Here is a 13428-nt window from a genome sequence, read left to right as displayed (position 1 = left end):
GAGCTGAGGGCCACGGCAGAACCTTGGCTAGGAAGCTGAGGAAGGCTGTTCTGCTTGGGGTGTGCTCGACTCCATCTACCCATCTTCCACTCATCTACCCATGCTCCATCCACTCACCCATCCATCTGTTCATCCATCTTTCTACCCATCATCTGTCCATCGACCTACCCCCATCTACACACACATACACACAAACATTCAGCTTTCCATCCATCCATCCGTATACACCCACCCCCATTCACACACACTCATTCATTTGTCCATCCATCCATCCATCCCTCCATCCACCTAACCTGTCTATCCATCCATCTACACACACACTCACACACCCCATCCACCCATTCATTCATCTATCCATCCATCTATCCATGCATCTATCCATCCATCCATATACACCCACCCCCATTCACACACACTCATTCATTTGTCCATCCATCCCTCCACCCCTCCATCCACCTAACCTGTCTATCCATCCATCTACACACACACTCATACATCCCATCCACCCATTCATTCATCTATCCATCCATCTATCCATGCATCTATCCATCCAGCCATCTAGACACACACACACATGTCCATTCATTCACCTATCCATCCATCCATCCACCCATCCATCCATCTACTTATCCTGTATACCATCCATCTACACACACACTGACCCATGCCTATTCACCCATTTACCCATTCATCCATCCATCCACCCATCTCTCTTTGCATCCATCCAATTACTCTCTCATATATATATAAAATTATCACTTTTAGGGTTGCACCCACGGCCTGCAGAAGCTCCCAGGCTAGGGGTCGAATCAGAGATATACCTGCTGGTCTATGCCACAACCACAGCAACAGTGGATCTGAGCCATGTCTGCAACCTACACCACAGCTCACGGCAATACCCGCTCCCCGACCCATGGAGCAAGGCCAGGGATCGAACCCACATCCTCATGGATACATCCTCGGGTTCATTTCTGCTGTGCCACAACAGGAACTCCTACTCTCTTGTGTATTTACCCACCCTAAGAACCAAGGACCAAGCAGGGGGGAGACTGCTGTCAACTCTAGTGCTCAGGGGTGACTGAGGAATCCCTCACCTGCCCTAGACACACAGAGCCCCAGGTGATCCTACAGCTGCCTCCGCACAGGAGGAGCTGCTACCAACTGCTTTTGTTGGGGTGGGGGCAGAAAAATGGAGAACACGAGACATTTCAAAGCTCCTTGAAGACCCGTTCCAGAGAGTGGAGCTCACTCTAACCACTAAGCCTGGGTGGTTGTGAAACCAGCCCACAGTGGACAGAGGTGGTGTTGCCCGGGTGGGGGAAGGGCTGAGGCTGTGGGGTTTAATGAAGCAGGAGAGGTGCTATGGGAATTCAAAATAACCAAGTTTTTTGAAAACCACTTTGGCTCCGGGGATGATGGAGCCTCTCTCGACCTCTGGAAGTGAGGGCAAGCCTGAATTTCTTGGCTGAGTACGGAGGCCCAACCCTCAGCAATGCAGCCAGCATAAACCACCAGGGGGCTCAGTTGTCTCTGCCCCCACCTCGGCTCCATCTAAACCTGCACTTCTCCTGAAGGGCCTGGTCTCACCTCCAGGCCTTTGTCTATGCTGTTTCGTTTCTTTTCTCCAATACCCACTCCATCCTCGAGGACTCAATTCAAATAGCACCTCTTCTGAGAAGCCTCTTCCCACCCCAGAGTGAGTTCCAGGCCTTCCCAGAGCCCTGAGCTCAGGCTGAAAGCATCTGGTTGACCCACATATGATTCTGTTGTGGTCCATTGATATGTTGGCTCCCCACAGCTCAGGAAGCACCCAGAGGGCCAGGATGTGTTTTGTCCACCTGTGAGGTCCCAGCAAAGACTATGAGCTTAGGAAGCATTTGTTCAGCAAATGAGCAAAGTGGAAAAATAAACTGTGCCAAGCCCTCCTTTAGGGCAGAAGGGACAAAGAGAACTCAGGTGACTAGGGGTCCTGTATCCCCATCACCCAGCACAGGGATCAGCCCAGAGTGAGCGCCTGATAATCACTGAAGTTTTAATAATCATTGCTCAACTTTCATTATGATTCTTTTTTTAAATATGTTTTTCATTTTTTTTAAGGCTGCATGTGCAGCCTATAGAAGCTAGGGGTCAAATCAGAGCTGCAGCTGAGGCCTGTGCCACAGCCACAGCAACCCTGGATCCGAGCCGCATCTGTGACCAATGCCACAGCTTGCAGCAACGCTGGAACCCTAACCCACTGAGCGAGGCTAGGGATCCAACCCACAGCCTCATGGATACTAGTCGGGTTCATAACCCGCTGAGCCGAGACAGGATTACCACACTACAATTCTCACAGGAGCCTGGGCAGGACAAGAGGGTACCCCAAATGCCACCCACCAAAGGGCCACCCCTCAGTAGCTGAAGAGGATCAGGCCCTGCCTGCTGGGGAAACCAGTTCCAAGGGACTCCCAAAGGTGGAGTCAGAGGAACTGCTGACCAACAAGCCTGCTGACCACACACACACACACACACACACACACAGCCTGTATCCACACAGGTGAAGATACACACAGACCTGCAAGCATCATACGTACCTCACTCCAACTCACCACCTCACAAGACCTTTATAGACACACCCACAACCCCCTACACACAGCCACCTGTTCCCTGTGACATAGATACGTAAGTGCCACACCCTCAAAGAAGTGGAGACGTCCTCCTGGACCACAAGTTCATGCAGCATCCCTAACGACACACATGCTTTCAGTTCTCTCCCTGGATCCCTGACAGCCACACCCATCACTCCCAGATGTGCCCACAGATGCACAAGCAGCTTATGGCACAAGGGTGTACACCGACCCTTGTAGATTCATAGGTATACACATGAGCAATCACACTCAGCCACACACACCTGCACCAACACTCACTAAGGCACGTGTATACCCAGGGGCCTCCGCACAAAGATGGCCCTTCCTGCCTGGCATGTGAGGCCAGCAGTGCCCAGGGTCCGGGCCAGGGCTCTATGGCCGTCCAGGCTGTGACACACACACACACACAGCACGGTGAGAACAGGTGAGGACTCTGTCTCCCTCCAGCTGCTGCCACCTGGGCCGGCCCTCCATCCACACTCAACACCTCCTCAAGGGCCATCTCCCTTTCCCTACCCGCCCCCCAAGACCCCCCTCCTCCTCTGAAGCTTCAGCCCCCACTAGGAGATGTAACCACAGAAAGATAAAACCTGGCATTCAAAGCACCTCCTCTGCCATCAGCCCTTCCCCAGGGGCCCAGCCCCGGAGAACTAAAGCTGAGCCCCAGGGCCCTGGCCAGGGCTTCCTCTCCCAGTGTGGCCCTAAGCCACCTCAGAGGGGCCAGGGCAGAGAGAGAACACACTTGAGGATTTGGAGACGGGAGAGGAGGACGAGAGGGGAGAGACAGCCATGGCTGCAGAATCTCCATTATCACGATCGCAGCTCGCGTTTATTGAGCACTTACTATGGGCAGGCACTGTTTATTCTCAACACTCATAATCACTCTGCCAGCTCCACTGTAGGGGTGGAGGAGGTTCAGTTTCAAGAGGCCGAATCACTCGGCCAGACAGCGCTGGTGAGCAGGGGAGCTGGGACTCGACCCCAGGCAGACGTCCTACAGAGGCACTGTCTGAGCTGCCCTTCTTGGCTCCATGCCCCAGAGGGCTCCAGACAGCCCTGCTCTGGGTGACAAAAAGCCAGTGGGACCAGGACAAGCCCTGGAACCTGGAACGTGTGTTTACCCTGCTGTAAGACGGCGCCTGAGAGCACCCAGGCTACCCTCCCCCGCCCCACACTTCGGGCAGGATGAGGCACAGTGACGATCTGGGGAACCAATGCAGGCTGGGGTCTGCCCAGGCGGGCCTGGAGTTGGGGGGATGTTGTTTTTACCCATAAACAGAGGGGGAGGCGGAAACCTCAGTATTTCATGCTCTAGCCGACAGCAGCCTCGGCCCCATGGGAACCCGGTCCTCAGAGAGCTGGTTGCTATGGATACGCTCCCGAGGGTCCCAGCCTGCCAGCCCCCAAGCCCCTGTGCAGCCCCCAGAGTCTGCTCTTGTACGTGTGAGTCCTGGGGGAAGGAGGGGTGGGCGAACAGACAGCTGGGCCCCTGCCCCCAGGCGTGCCTGGGCAGGGGGCAAGGCCCCAGAGGCTGTGCCTCCACTGGGGAGGTACCCGGGCTTTGTCTAGCTCCTTTCTGCACATGGCCCATCTGCCCAGGCCTCTAGATGCCGGTTTCACATCCCTTCCTCTCTCTCGAGGACAGGAACGGGGAGGGGAAGGCCTGTCGGGCTCCCAGCAAACAAGCCCCCTTGATCTGAAGCCCCACACTGGCATGCATGGCTGGGCACCTTTGGGTATATGGCTCCACCTTCCTAAGCCTGGGCCCCCTCTTTGCCAAAGCAGAGGTCACGGCAAAGGTCCAGGGTGTTGCCACGGAAACAATAGAAGAGCAGGTGCCCACACCGTAGGGGCTTTATGAAGTGGTACTTGCTGCAGAATTCGGGGCAGAGACTGGAAAGGAAGAGGCTTCGATAGCCAAAGGCTTTGGGGGCATGAGAAGCAGCTCCATGGCCATCAGGAGTCTCGCCACAGTGTGGGCAGTGCCAAAAAGGCAGAGATGGGGAGGTCCCCGTCGCGGTGCAGAAGAAATGAATCCACCTAGTACCTACAAGGATGCAGGTTCGTCCCCTGGCCTCACTCAGTGGGTTAAGGATCCGGCGTTGTGGTGTAGGTCGCAGACACAGCTTGGATCCCACTTGGCTGTGGCTGTGGCACAGGCTGGCAGCTATAGCTCTGATTCCACCCCTAGCCTGGGAACCTCCCTATGCCACAGCGGCGGCTCTCAAAAGAAAAGAAAAAATGAAAAAATTTCAAAAGGTGTGGGGCTGGAGTGAACTCGGGAGATGGGCATGCCAGGGCCCAGCCCTGCCGCACTGTCTCCCTGCCTGAGCACCAGGAGGATGCCCTGGACCCCACCCTAGCCGGCTTCTCCCATCTCGCAACCAGAATGGGCTCCAGAGGTGTTGGCTGGAGGGCTGGTCCAGAGCTCAGGCTGGGGTACCACACGCTGCCTAATTCCTTCTCTGCCTCTTGAAAGCTGGGGCCTCCTGACAAACACCCTAACTGTTCTTGGCCTCCTTGTCCTCATCTGTAAAGTGAGTTTGGGAAGGATTAACTAGAAAGCGTCTGGCACATCCTCTTTCCTCAATGACCGTGAGCTGTGAGTATATAGGGACAAGCGCAAGTGATGTTTACCACACGCCCAGCGTGTCTTTACTCATTGAATCCTCGGGGCAAAACAACTCAAGTCAGCCTGAGAAACGGTCACAGCATCGACAACTTGGGGCAGGGGGAAACAGGCACCGACCAATCAGAGCAGATGCTTGTTAAAAAAGCGGAACACGGGTTCCCTGGTGGCTCATTGGGTTAAGAATCTGGCATGGTCACTGCTGTGGCTCTGGGTACAGGCGGGTTCAATTCCTGGCCCGGACACTTCAGTGCATGCTGAGAGCATGTGGCAAAAAAAAAAAAAAAAAAAAAAAAAGGCAGAACGGCCCTCCTAGTCCCTTCCAGGCGATTCCAGCTTTAGAGACAGACATTGTCACAATGGCTCTTCCTGTTGTTATGACCAATAACTTCTGGCTTCACAAGTGAAGACAGAGGCCCACAGAGGTCAAAGCACAGAGGGTCCTGGAAGAGGGAGATTTTAACACAGGCCATCCGACTCCAGGGCCCGTGTGCTTCCCATCCAACCAAGCTGGGTGGCCAATAAGCTGAGGCTGAAGGGACAGAGTTGGGCAGCTGTGACAAGTCTGTGCTCAGCATCTCTGAAGGCTATCCTGCTGCTCCATCAAAAGGCCTTGAGAATGTGGGGTGTTGCCACCTCCAAGAGGAGCTCTCTGCTTTGAGGGGAGGCCTCAGCCCAGCCGGACACACAGCTCTGTCCTCATTCAGACGCCTCCCTCTGAAGCCCAGTGATCTTGGCCAGCTCTGCAGCTCACTGGCTCAGTGGGGAGCTGGCCAGGACCCCCCTTCCAAGGAGCCCCCACTGCAGAGTCTCCCTTCGGCCTCTCCAGCCCATCTTCTTCTCATTCTCTCTCCCCCTCAAAATCCTGGGGTTCCAGGCCCGGGTTTGGATCCCAGTTCTGATCCCCAAGTAAAAAACCCTCCGCAAACACCCCTGTCTTCCAGCAGGCACCTGTGGCAGGGGGCCCTTCCCTAAATCCTGCCTCCCTGCCGGTGGCGCCAGCAGGGGCTCTCAAGGGAAACATACTCCAGAGATGGGCTTGGCACCTCTTCGGGCTGGAAACAGACAACACGGACTGGAAGGAAATATATGGACCCGTCCTGTCTGACACCCAAGGGCCACACAGCTGCCAGGCCCCCCTGCAGGGACCCTTTGCTCACTGGTCCCAGGCCCATGGGGACCCTTCCCAGTAGCTGGGACTTTCCTAGCCTCACTGAAACCCATTGGTTAGAACCTGGAGCTCCTCCTGGTGTGGGAGTCCCCAGGTGGGGTTCTTTTTTTTTTTTTTTTGCCTTTTTAGGGCCGCACCTGCAGCCTACGGAGGTTCCCAGGCTAGGGGTCAAATCAGAGCTGTAGCCACTGGCCTGCACCACAACCCCACCCACAGCTGCATCTGCGACCTACATCACAACTCATGGCAACGCCGGATCCTTAACCCACTGAGCGAGGCCAGGGATTGAACCTGCCTGCGTCCTCATGGATATTAGTCAGATTTATTTATGCTGAGCCACGATGGGAACTCCTTTTTTTTTTTCCTTTTCTGTCTCCTTGGCTTCGATGCAACCCCCAAAATAATGGGCACTTGGGACAAAGCTGATCAGCCAGTCAGTTGGTCACTAATGATAACAGCAAACAGAAACATTCCCAGGGCTGCCCACGTAGCAGCACCTGCACTAACTGGACGGATGCTGGTGATGACCATGACAACAGCTGCTGGGTCCCACAAGCATGACGGGGCCCCAAGGGCCAGGTCCCAAGCCCCTTATGTATGTATTGTCTCTTTGAACTGTCAAAAGAATCTAAGCCCAGAAAGCAGGGACCTGCCCAGGAAGACCCAATAAGCACATGAATAAATGCACCCCCTGGTGCCAGCCACGCACAGTACCGGGCCCGTCACGTACCTTATGCCACAGGCCCTCACCGCTATTCTATGAAGTCAAGACAATGATTATTCCCTTTTTTTTTTTCTTTTTAGGGCTGCACCCACGGCATATGGAAGTTCCCAGGCTAGGGGTCCAATTGGAGCCCCAGCTGCCAGCCTATGCCACAGCCGCAGGAACACAGGACCCGAGCCACGTCTGCGACCTACAGCGCAGCTCGCAGCAACACCAGATCCTTAACCCACTAAGCGGGGCCAGGGATCAAACCCGCATCCTCATGGATAACAGCCGAGTTCGTTACCACTGAGGCACCACAGGAACTCATGATTAGTCCCATTTTAAAGATAAGCACTGCGCAAATGCGGCCCGGGGCAATAGACGCCGTGTCACCCGGAAGGGAGATGGCAGCGCTGGGGCTGGAACTCGGTGTCTACTGCAGAGCGGATGTGCTTAACCACTGCACAACGGCGCTGCCTCTCTGGGCGGCTAGAGGGAAACGCCACCACGGGGAAACATGAAGCTCGGCACAGGGGCGCCTCTGGGCTTCAGCAGAGCCCCGAGGACCGGGGGCCGGGCTCGAGCGGACTGCACTTACCCGGGGCACCGGTGACGTCTGGGTGCCTTTCCGGGGCCCACTGGTCTCTGGCGTGAGGTCACGGTGGTCCACCTGCACGTGGCTCTCCAGGTCCTCGGCGCTCTCGAACTTGACGCTGCACTCGGGGCAGCGGAGGCCGGCGCAGGGCCGGTCGGCAGGCTCGGGCGGGGCCAGGCCGCCCACCTGTCCGTTGGAGCTGCGGGCCATGCAGCCGGCGCAGAGGCCGTAGGGGAGCCCGTTGACGTCAAGCTTCACCAGGTCCTGCTTGCTTCGAAACTCTTTGAGGCACAGGGCGCACTTGTAGAGCTTCTGCAGCCCCTGGCCGTTGGGGGAGGACGCGGCCGAGCTGCCCGCCAGCTTCTGCATGTGGAAGGTGCCGTGGATCTTGAGCTCGAGCGTGGAGGTGACGGTCTGCATGCAGACCACGCAGCGGAAGCCCGTGAGGGAGTTGCGCAGGTCAGGGTGCATCTGGCAGTGCTCGATGAACTCCTCCTCGCTCTGCAAGGGCATCTTGCAGATGCGGCAGGTGCCCGTGTCCAGGCTCTTGCTGTGGGTCACCTTGTGCTCAGTGAGCGTCAGCAGCGAGGGGAAGCGCTCGCCGCAGATGGGGCACATGTAGTGCTTGGCGGGACCGCGGTGCGTCTGCAGGTGCTCCCGGAGCCCATTCTCCGAGAAGAAAGTCCGCGAGCACACGTTGCACTTGTGGCTGCCCTTGATGAACTCTGCCTTCTTGCGCGAGCCGTCGTCCTCGCCCGGCCGGATGTTGTGGTCCCGCAGCCTGTGGTTCTGCAGCAGCACCTCCATGGTGTAGGCCGCCCCGCAGATGTCGCAGCCGTACATGGGCTCAGACGCGTCCACGTCGTCCTCGCTGGCCTCGTGGCTGTTGGGAGCCTCGGGGTTCTTCAGCAGCATCCCCTGCAGGTCAGCTGGTTCGGCCTTCTTGGCGGCGGCCGGGGGCACCCCGTTGGCCGTGCCGTTCTCAGTGGCCGCGTCAAACACACAGTGCTTCTCCCGCAGGTGCTTCTCCAGCAGGATGATGGCGTGGAAGGCCTTGCTGCAGAACTTGCAGTTGTACTTCTTGCTGTGCGTGGTGATGTGGCACTGCAGCTCCACCTCGGTGCTGAAGGTCTCCCCGCAGAAGATGCACTTGTGGGCCTTGGCCGGGTTGCCCAGGTGGCTATGCTTGACGTGCACCTGCAGGTCGGCCTCCTTGCGGAAGTCCCAGTTGCAGGCCGTGCAGCGGTACATCTTCTTCTCGTTGCTGTGCTTCACCGCCAGGTGCACCTGGATGGACACCTTGGAGTCGAAGACCTCCTGACACAGGGTGCAGTGGTACAGCACGAAGGTGTGCATGTCCAGCAGGTGCTTCTGCAGGTCGTCCACCGAGGAGAACTGCTTGTCGCAGCTCTCGCACACATAGTGGGTCGACGTGGTCATGTAGTGCACGGTCAGGTGCTGCAGGAGGGACTCCTGGGAGTCAAAGTCCTCTTTGCACTGGGGGCACGCCTGCTTCCGCAGCAGCAGCTCCAGGTGCAGCTTCAGGTGGGTCTGGAAGCTCTCGAAGTTGGAGAACTTGAGGTCGCACTGATTACAGGGATACTCGCCGTTGGAGATGGAGTTGGCGCTCGCCGAGAGCCGCTGCCGCTTGGGGGAGGACACCTCCACGTCCGATGAGACTGGGCTCTGCTCCGCCTTGGACTTCTTGCTGTGGGCCAGTGGGATGTTCTTGTGGTTCTCCTTGATGTGCTTGGTGAGCTTCAGGATGGAGCCAAAGATGGGCGAGTTGGTGCAGTAGGGGCAGGAATAGACCTCCATGAATGACTGCGTGGGCTGCACGACCGGGGACTCCAGCTTGGCGCTGCCCACGCTGCAGTGGGCCTGCTGGATGTGCTCCGTGAGGGAGGACTCGGTCAGGAAGCCCATGGAGCACTGGTTGCAGAAGAAGGCGTTGTTGCCATCGGGCGGGTTGGCGTTGGGGCCGCAGTGGGAGACGCGGATGTGCTCCTGCAGGCTGTTGATGTCGGCGAACATCTCGGGGCAGTAGTTGCAGTGGAAGGCGGAGAGGTTGCCGAACTGCATCACGGGGTAGGCGTGGTTCTTGTGCAGCTTGCGGACGTGCTCGTTGAGGTTGTAGAGGGTGGGCATGGAGTCCAGGCAGATCTGGCACGTGTGGCTCTGCTGCGGCTTATCCGCGTGGATGGTCTTCAGGTGGATCTCCAGCACGGCCAGGCTGTTAAAGTCCCGCTTGGAGCAATAGGGGCAGCTGTAGACCACCTTGGACCAGCCCTGCCCGTCCTCCCGCATCTTCTTCTGGCCCCGCAGCGGCTTCAAGGTGGAGTCCGGGGTGGAGCCTCGCTCCACGGAGGCGCTGGAGTCCGGCGTGGCGCTGCTCATGGAGGCCACGCTGCCCAGCACGGGGTCGGGGCTGACGCTGTGGTTGCTGGAGTCGGGCTGCCGGTGGCTGTCCAGGTGGCAGTAGACGCCCTCCACCGAGGAGAACTGCTCGGGGCACATGGGGCACTTGTGTTTCTGGTTGGCGTGGGCTTGGTGGATGTGGGCGAGCAGCGCGTTCTCATCGACGAAGACCTCGGGGCAGTGGATGCACTGCAGGTCGGCCTTCTCGGAGAGCTGGGGGTGGCGGGTGAGCACGTGCTTCTCCAGCTCCTCGGTCTGGCTGAAGGTGTCCTCGCAGTAGTCGCACATGAAGTCGTCCTTCTTGGCCTCCTTCTCCGACTTGGCCAGGTGTTCCTTATTCTTCTTGTGGGCCTGCATGTGACTCTGCAGCGAGCTGGTGGAGGAGAAGCCTCGCTTGCAGACGGTGCACTTGAAGGGCTTGCTGGAGCTGTGGGTCTTCAGGTGGATCTTGAGGTGGTCGCTGCGGGAGAAGGCTGCCTCGCACTCGTGACAGTGGTACTTCTTGTCGCCCGTGTGCAGCTTGATGTGCCGGTCCCGGCTCCTCTTGTGCTTGAAGAGGCGGCTGCAGTAGGTGCACTTGAACGGCAGCTTGTCGCTGTGGATCTGCTCGTGCCTCTTCAAGTAGCTGAGGCGGATGAAGGACTTGTCGCAGAACTGGCAAGGGTACGGCAGGCCCGTGCCCCCTTCCTCCTCACCCAGGCCCAGGTCACACCCATCTCCAATCATCTGCGTGGGTGACGCAACATCCTTGCTGGAGGGAGACGAGGCCACCCAGGAGAGTTGTGGGTCGTCGTCACCATCTGCAGGGGGAAGGCGGAAAGGAGATGAGAGGCAATTCCCAGGGCCGCGAGAAACAAGGACAGAGCCAGCGTCTCGACAGCTCGCAGGCTGAGGCTGTGCAGCTGGCCAATGGCTGCGGGGGCTGGGGGAGGGGGAGGGAGTCCCGGGGACCGGAAGCAAGTGGACACGAGGGCCCTCCAGTCTGCAGAGGGGGTGGCAGAGGGGGCGGCAGGATGCAGAGGGGACTCGCCTTTCCCCTCAGCCACACCTGCCTGGGCCTCGCTGGATGCGGGCCCCGCCCCCACAGGAGACGAAGTCTCGGCCACTTTCCTCATGGGAGGGTGGGGGGCAGCCTGGGAAAAAAAAAGGCATCGGAAATGACCTCACACACCCTCAGCCCCCTGGGCCAAAAGGAGGCACGTCTCATCACCTGATCCAGACCCTCCAATCCCGAGTCTGGAGGGGAATCCCACCAGTGCGATGGGGCGTAGGCAAAACTTTGCAAGAAAGGAAAATGCGCTGGAATGAATCCAGCCCTACCACATTCTGTAGAGAAGAGAGGGCTGACGAGGTTGGAAGGGCTACCCCAGGTGCATACCGATCTATGAAGCCGAAATCGCAGGCACATGGCATCAGGGTCCGGAGCACAAGCAGGGGTTCCCAGCCCAAGCCATGCCACAGTGGTCATTTTCCTTGTTCCCCCTCAACCCCTGGATTTGCCCCAAGTCCACTGAGGACCCCAGGAGGTGGCCCGACGGTGCAGTGATTAGAGGTGGGGCCGGGACCCAGATGGCCACAGAGCTCAGAGCCTAGGGAGCCTTAAAGGATTTAAAATCCACTGTGGCAGGGAGCGGGGCTCGCCTTGCACAGATGCCCAGCGTGGCCTGCCCTCCCCAGGGACGGGGCCACCCCCACACCCCGGCCTTCGCTGGCCCCGCCAGCCTTAGAGGAAAACTAAACCACCTAGGGGTTGGCCATTTCTGGAAAAAAGACAAAGGCACACTGGACACAGCGAATTAAACAGGTGACGTTTCCCCGAGATGCGGCAGGGCTTGAACCGAGCCAGCCTGAGCACAGAGTCGGTTTGTCAGCTCAAGTTTCATGTCGGGTGGATTTAAAACTTAATAATGAATGAAACGGACCGCAGGAGAGACAAAGAAAAGCTCAGAGTCGGCTGCACCGACCTCGCTCTTCTAACCCCGAGGAAACAGACCACTGCCCCCGCCTCACCTCGCCGGCCACCAGCCAGCCCAGCTCAGTCTTCGGAACAGCCTCATAGATGTAACACAGAAATGCTTGGCCAGATGCAGCCCAGAGCCCCTAGAAGGGAAGGGCATGGGGACCACATTCCCAGACTGGGCAGGCACCAGCTCACACCCCTGCACGCACAAGCCCATGCACACGCGTCCACCGCTCACACATGAACTCCAACACACCGACACACACTCCCCTACACACATGCACACACAATCACATTCAGTCATATACTCACCCACAAACACATCCATTCCCAGGCTGCCATGCCCACTATCGCTCACACACAAGCTCGAACCTACACACGCACACTCACCTGCAAACACAAACGGTCACACACCATCCCGGAGGCACAGCTTCCGAGGGCCCCACACCCCCAGGCTGTTACCGTTGCCAACCCCAAGACTTGAAGAGACAGCAGGGCCGGCTGGAGGGTCTTTTGGGGTCCCTCAGAGTGGGCTCTGAGCCTGCTCATAGGCCCCACGCACCACCCCAGCCCCTGGCCCTAACCATGGGAAGATCTGCCTGACCCCGGCAGGCACGGCTGGCAACGCTCTGCCCAGGACGCTGCTCTCCAAAGCTCCCGGCCCCGAGTCCCACATCTGAAGCACTGTCACCCACCCCGGCACCAGGTGCCTCCCAGAGCTAGGGCACCCGCTCCCCCCGTGGGAGCCTCACATTACGGGGCCTTCGGACAGGAAGGTCGAAGCGGCTGCCAGCTCCTCGGATTAGATGCGGCGGGAGGCGCCCAGCCCCTGCCTGGTAATTCCCAGGTCTTGCCAGCTGGGCTCCGCAGGGTGCAGACAAAGGGACCCAAGGAAGGAGATGGCTGGAGCTGGGGCAGCTGGGGGATCTGCTCGGCCCCCACCCCCCAGCCAGGCTCCACCAGCTCTTCATTATCTTGATATCTTAGCTCAGGCCCACCCAGGCTGCCACGGAGCCCTTCCCGCGTGTCTCTGCCAAGTGCTATCTTAATCACGGAGGAGGCGAGAACCAGCACCCCCATGCCCCCCCATATAGACGAGGAAACGGGCACAGCCACAGCAACGTCCCCTAGGAAAGCACAGCATTAGGCCCTTCCACATTCAGGCTGCTTGACACAGATCAGTCACACAAGGCTACGTCTGTGTAGGTGAGACCGGGAGAGGTGCCCCCTTGTCGAGCTCCGATGGAGTCGTGGTCTGGCTCTCCTTTGAGCCTGACAGGACCACCAACATCTGCATGGCAGGGAGGGGCCTGGGAGCTGCA

The 13428-nt window shown here is 58.3% G+C and overlaps 1 protein-coding gene across 11 annotated transcripts in view; it reads right to left on the bottom strand.

Moving 5' to 3' along the window:
• Nucleotides 1-13428, bottom strand: part of ZNF423 (zinc finger protein 423) — a 370202-nt gene that overhangs the window by 143622 nt on the left and 213152 nt on the right. For all 11 annotated transcript variants that reach the window (XR_014805925.1, XR_014805924.1, XM_021094227.2 and 8 more), the window contains one exon: nt 7732-10946. Coding sequence is in view for 9 of the 11 variants with exons in the window: in XM_021094227.2 (XP_020949886.1) it covers nt 7732-10946 (3215 nt within the window). In the remaining 2 variants the exon portion in view is untranslated. The remainder of the gene's footprint in view (nt 1-7731; nt 10947-13428) is intronic.

The sequence above is a fragment of the Sus scrofa genome, chromosome 6 (genome assembly GCF_054392235.1).
Source record: "Sus scrofa isolate SSC_HxYL_T2T_F1_AM1 chromosome 6, Sscrofa_HxYL_maternal_Yorkshire_Landrace_v2.0, whole genome shotgun sequence".
Classification (NCBI taxonomy): Eukaryota; Metazoa; Chordata; class Mammalia; order Artiodactyla; family Suidae; genus Sus; species Sus scrofa.
This window is presented reverse-complemented; position numbering and strand designations above follow the sequence as displayed.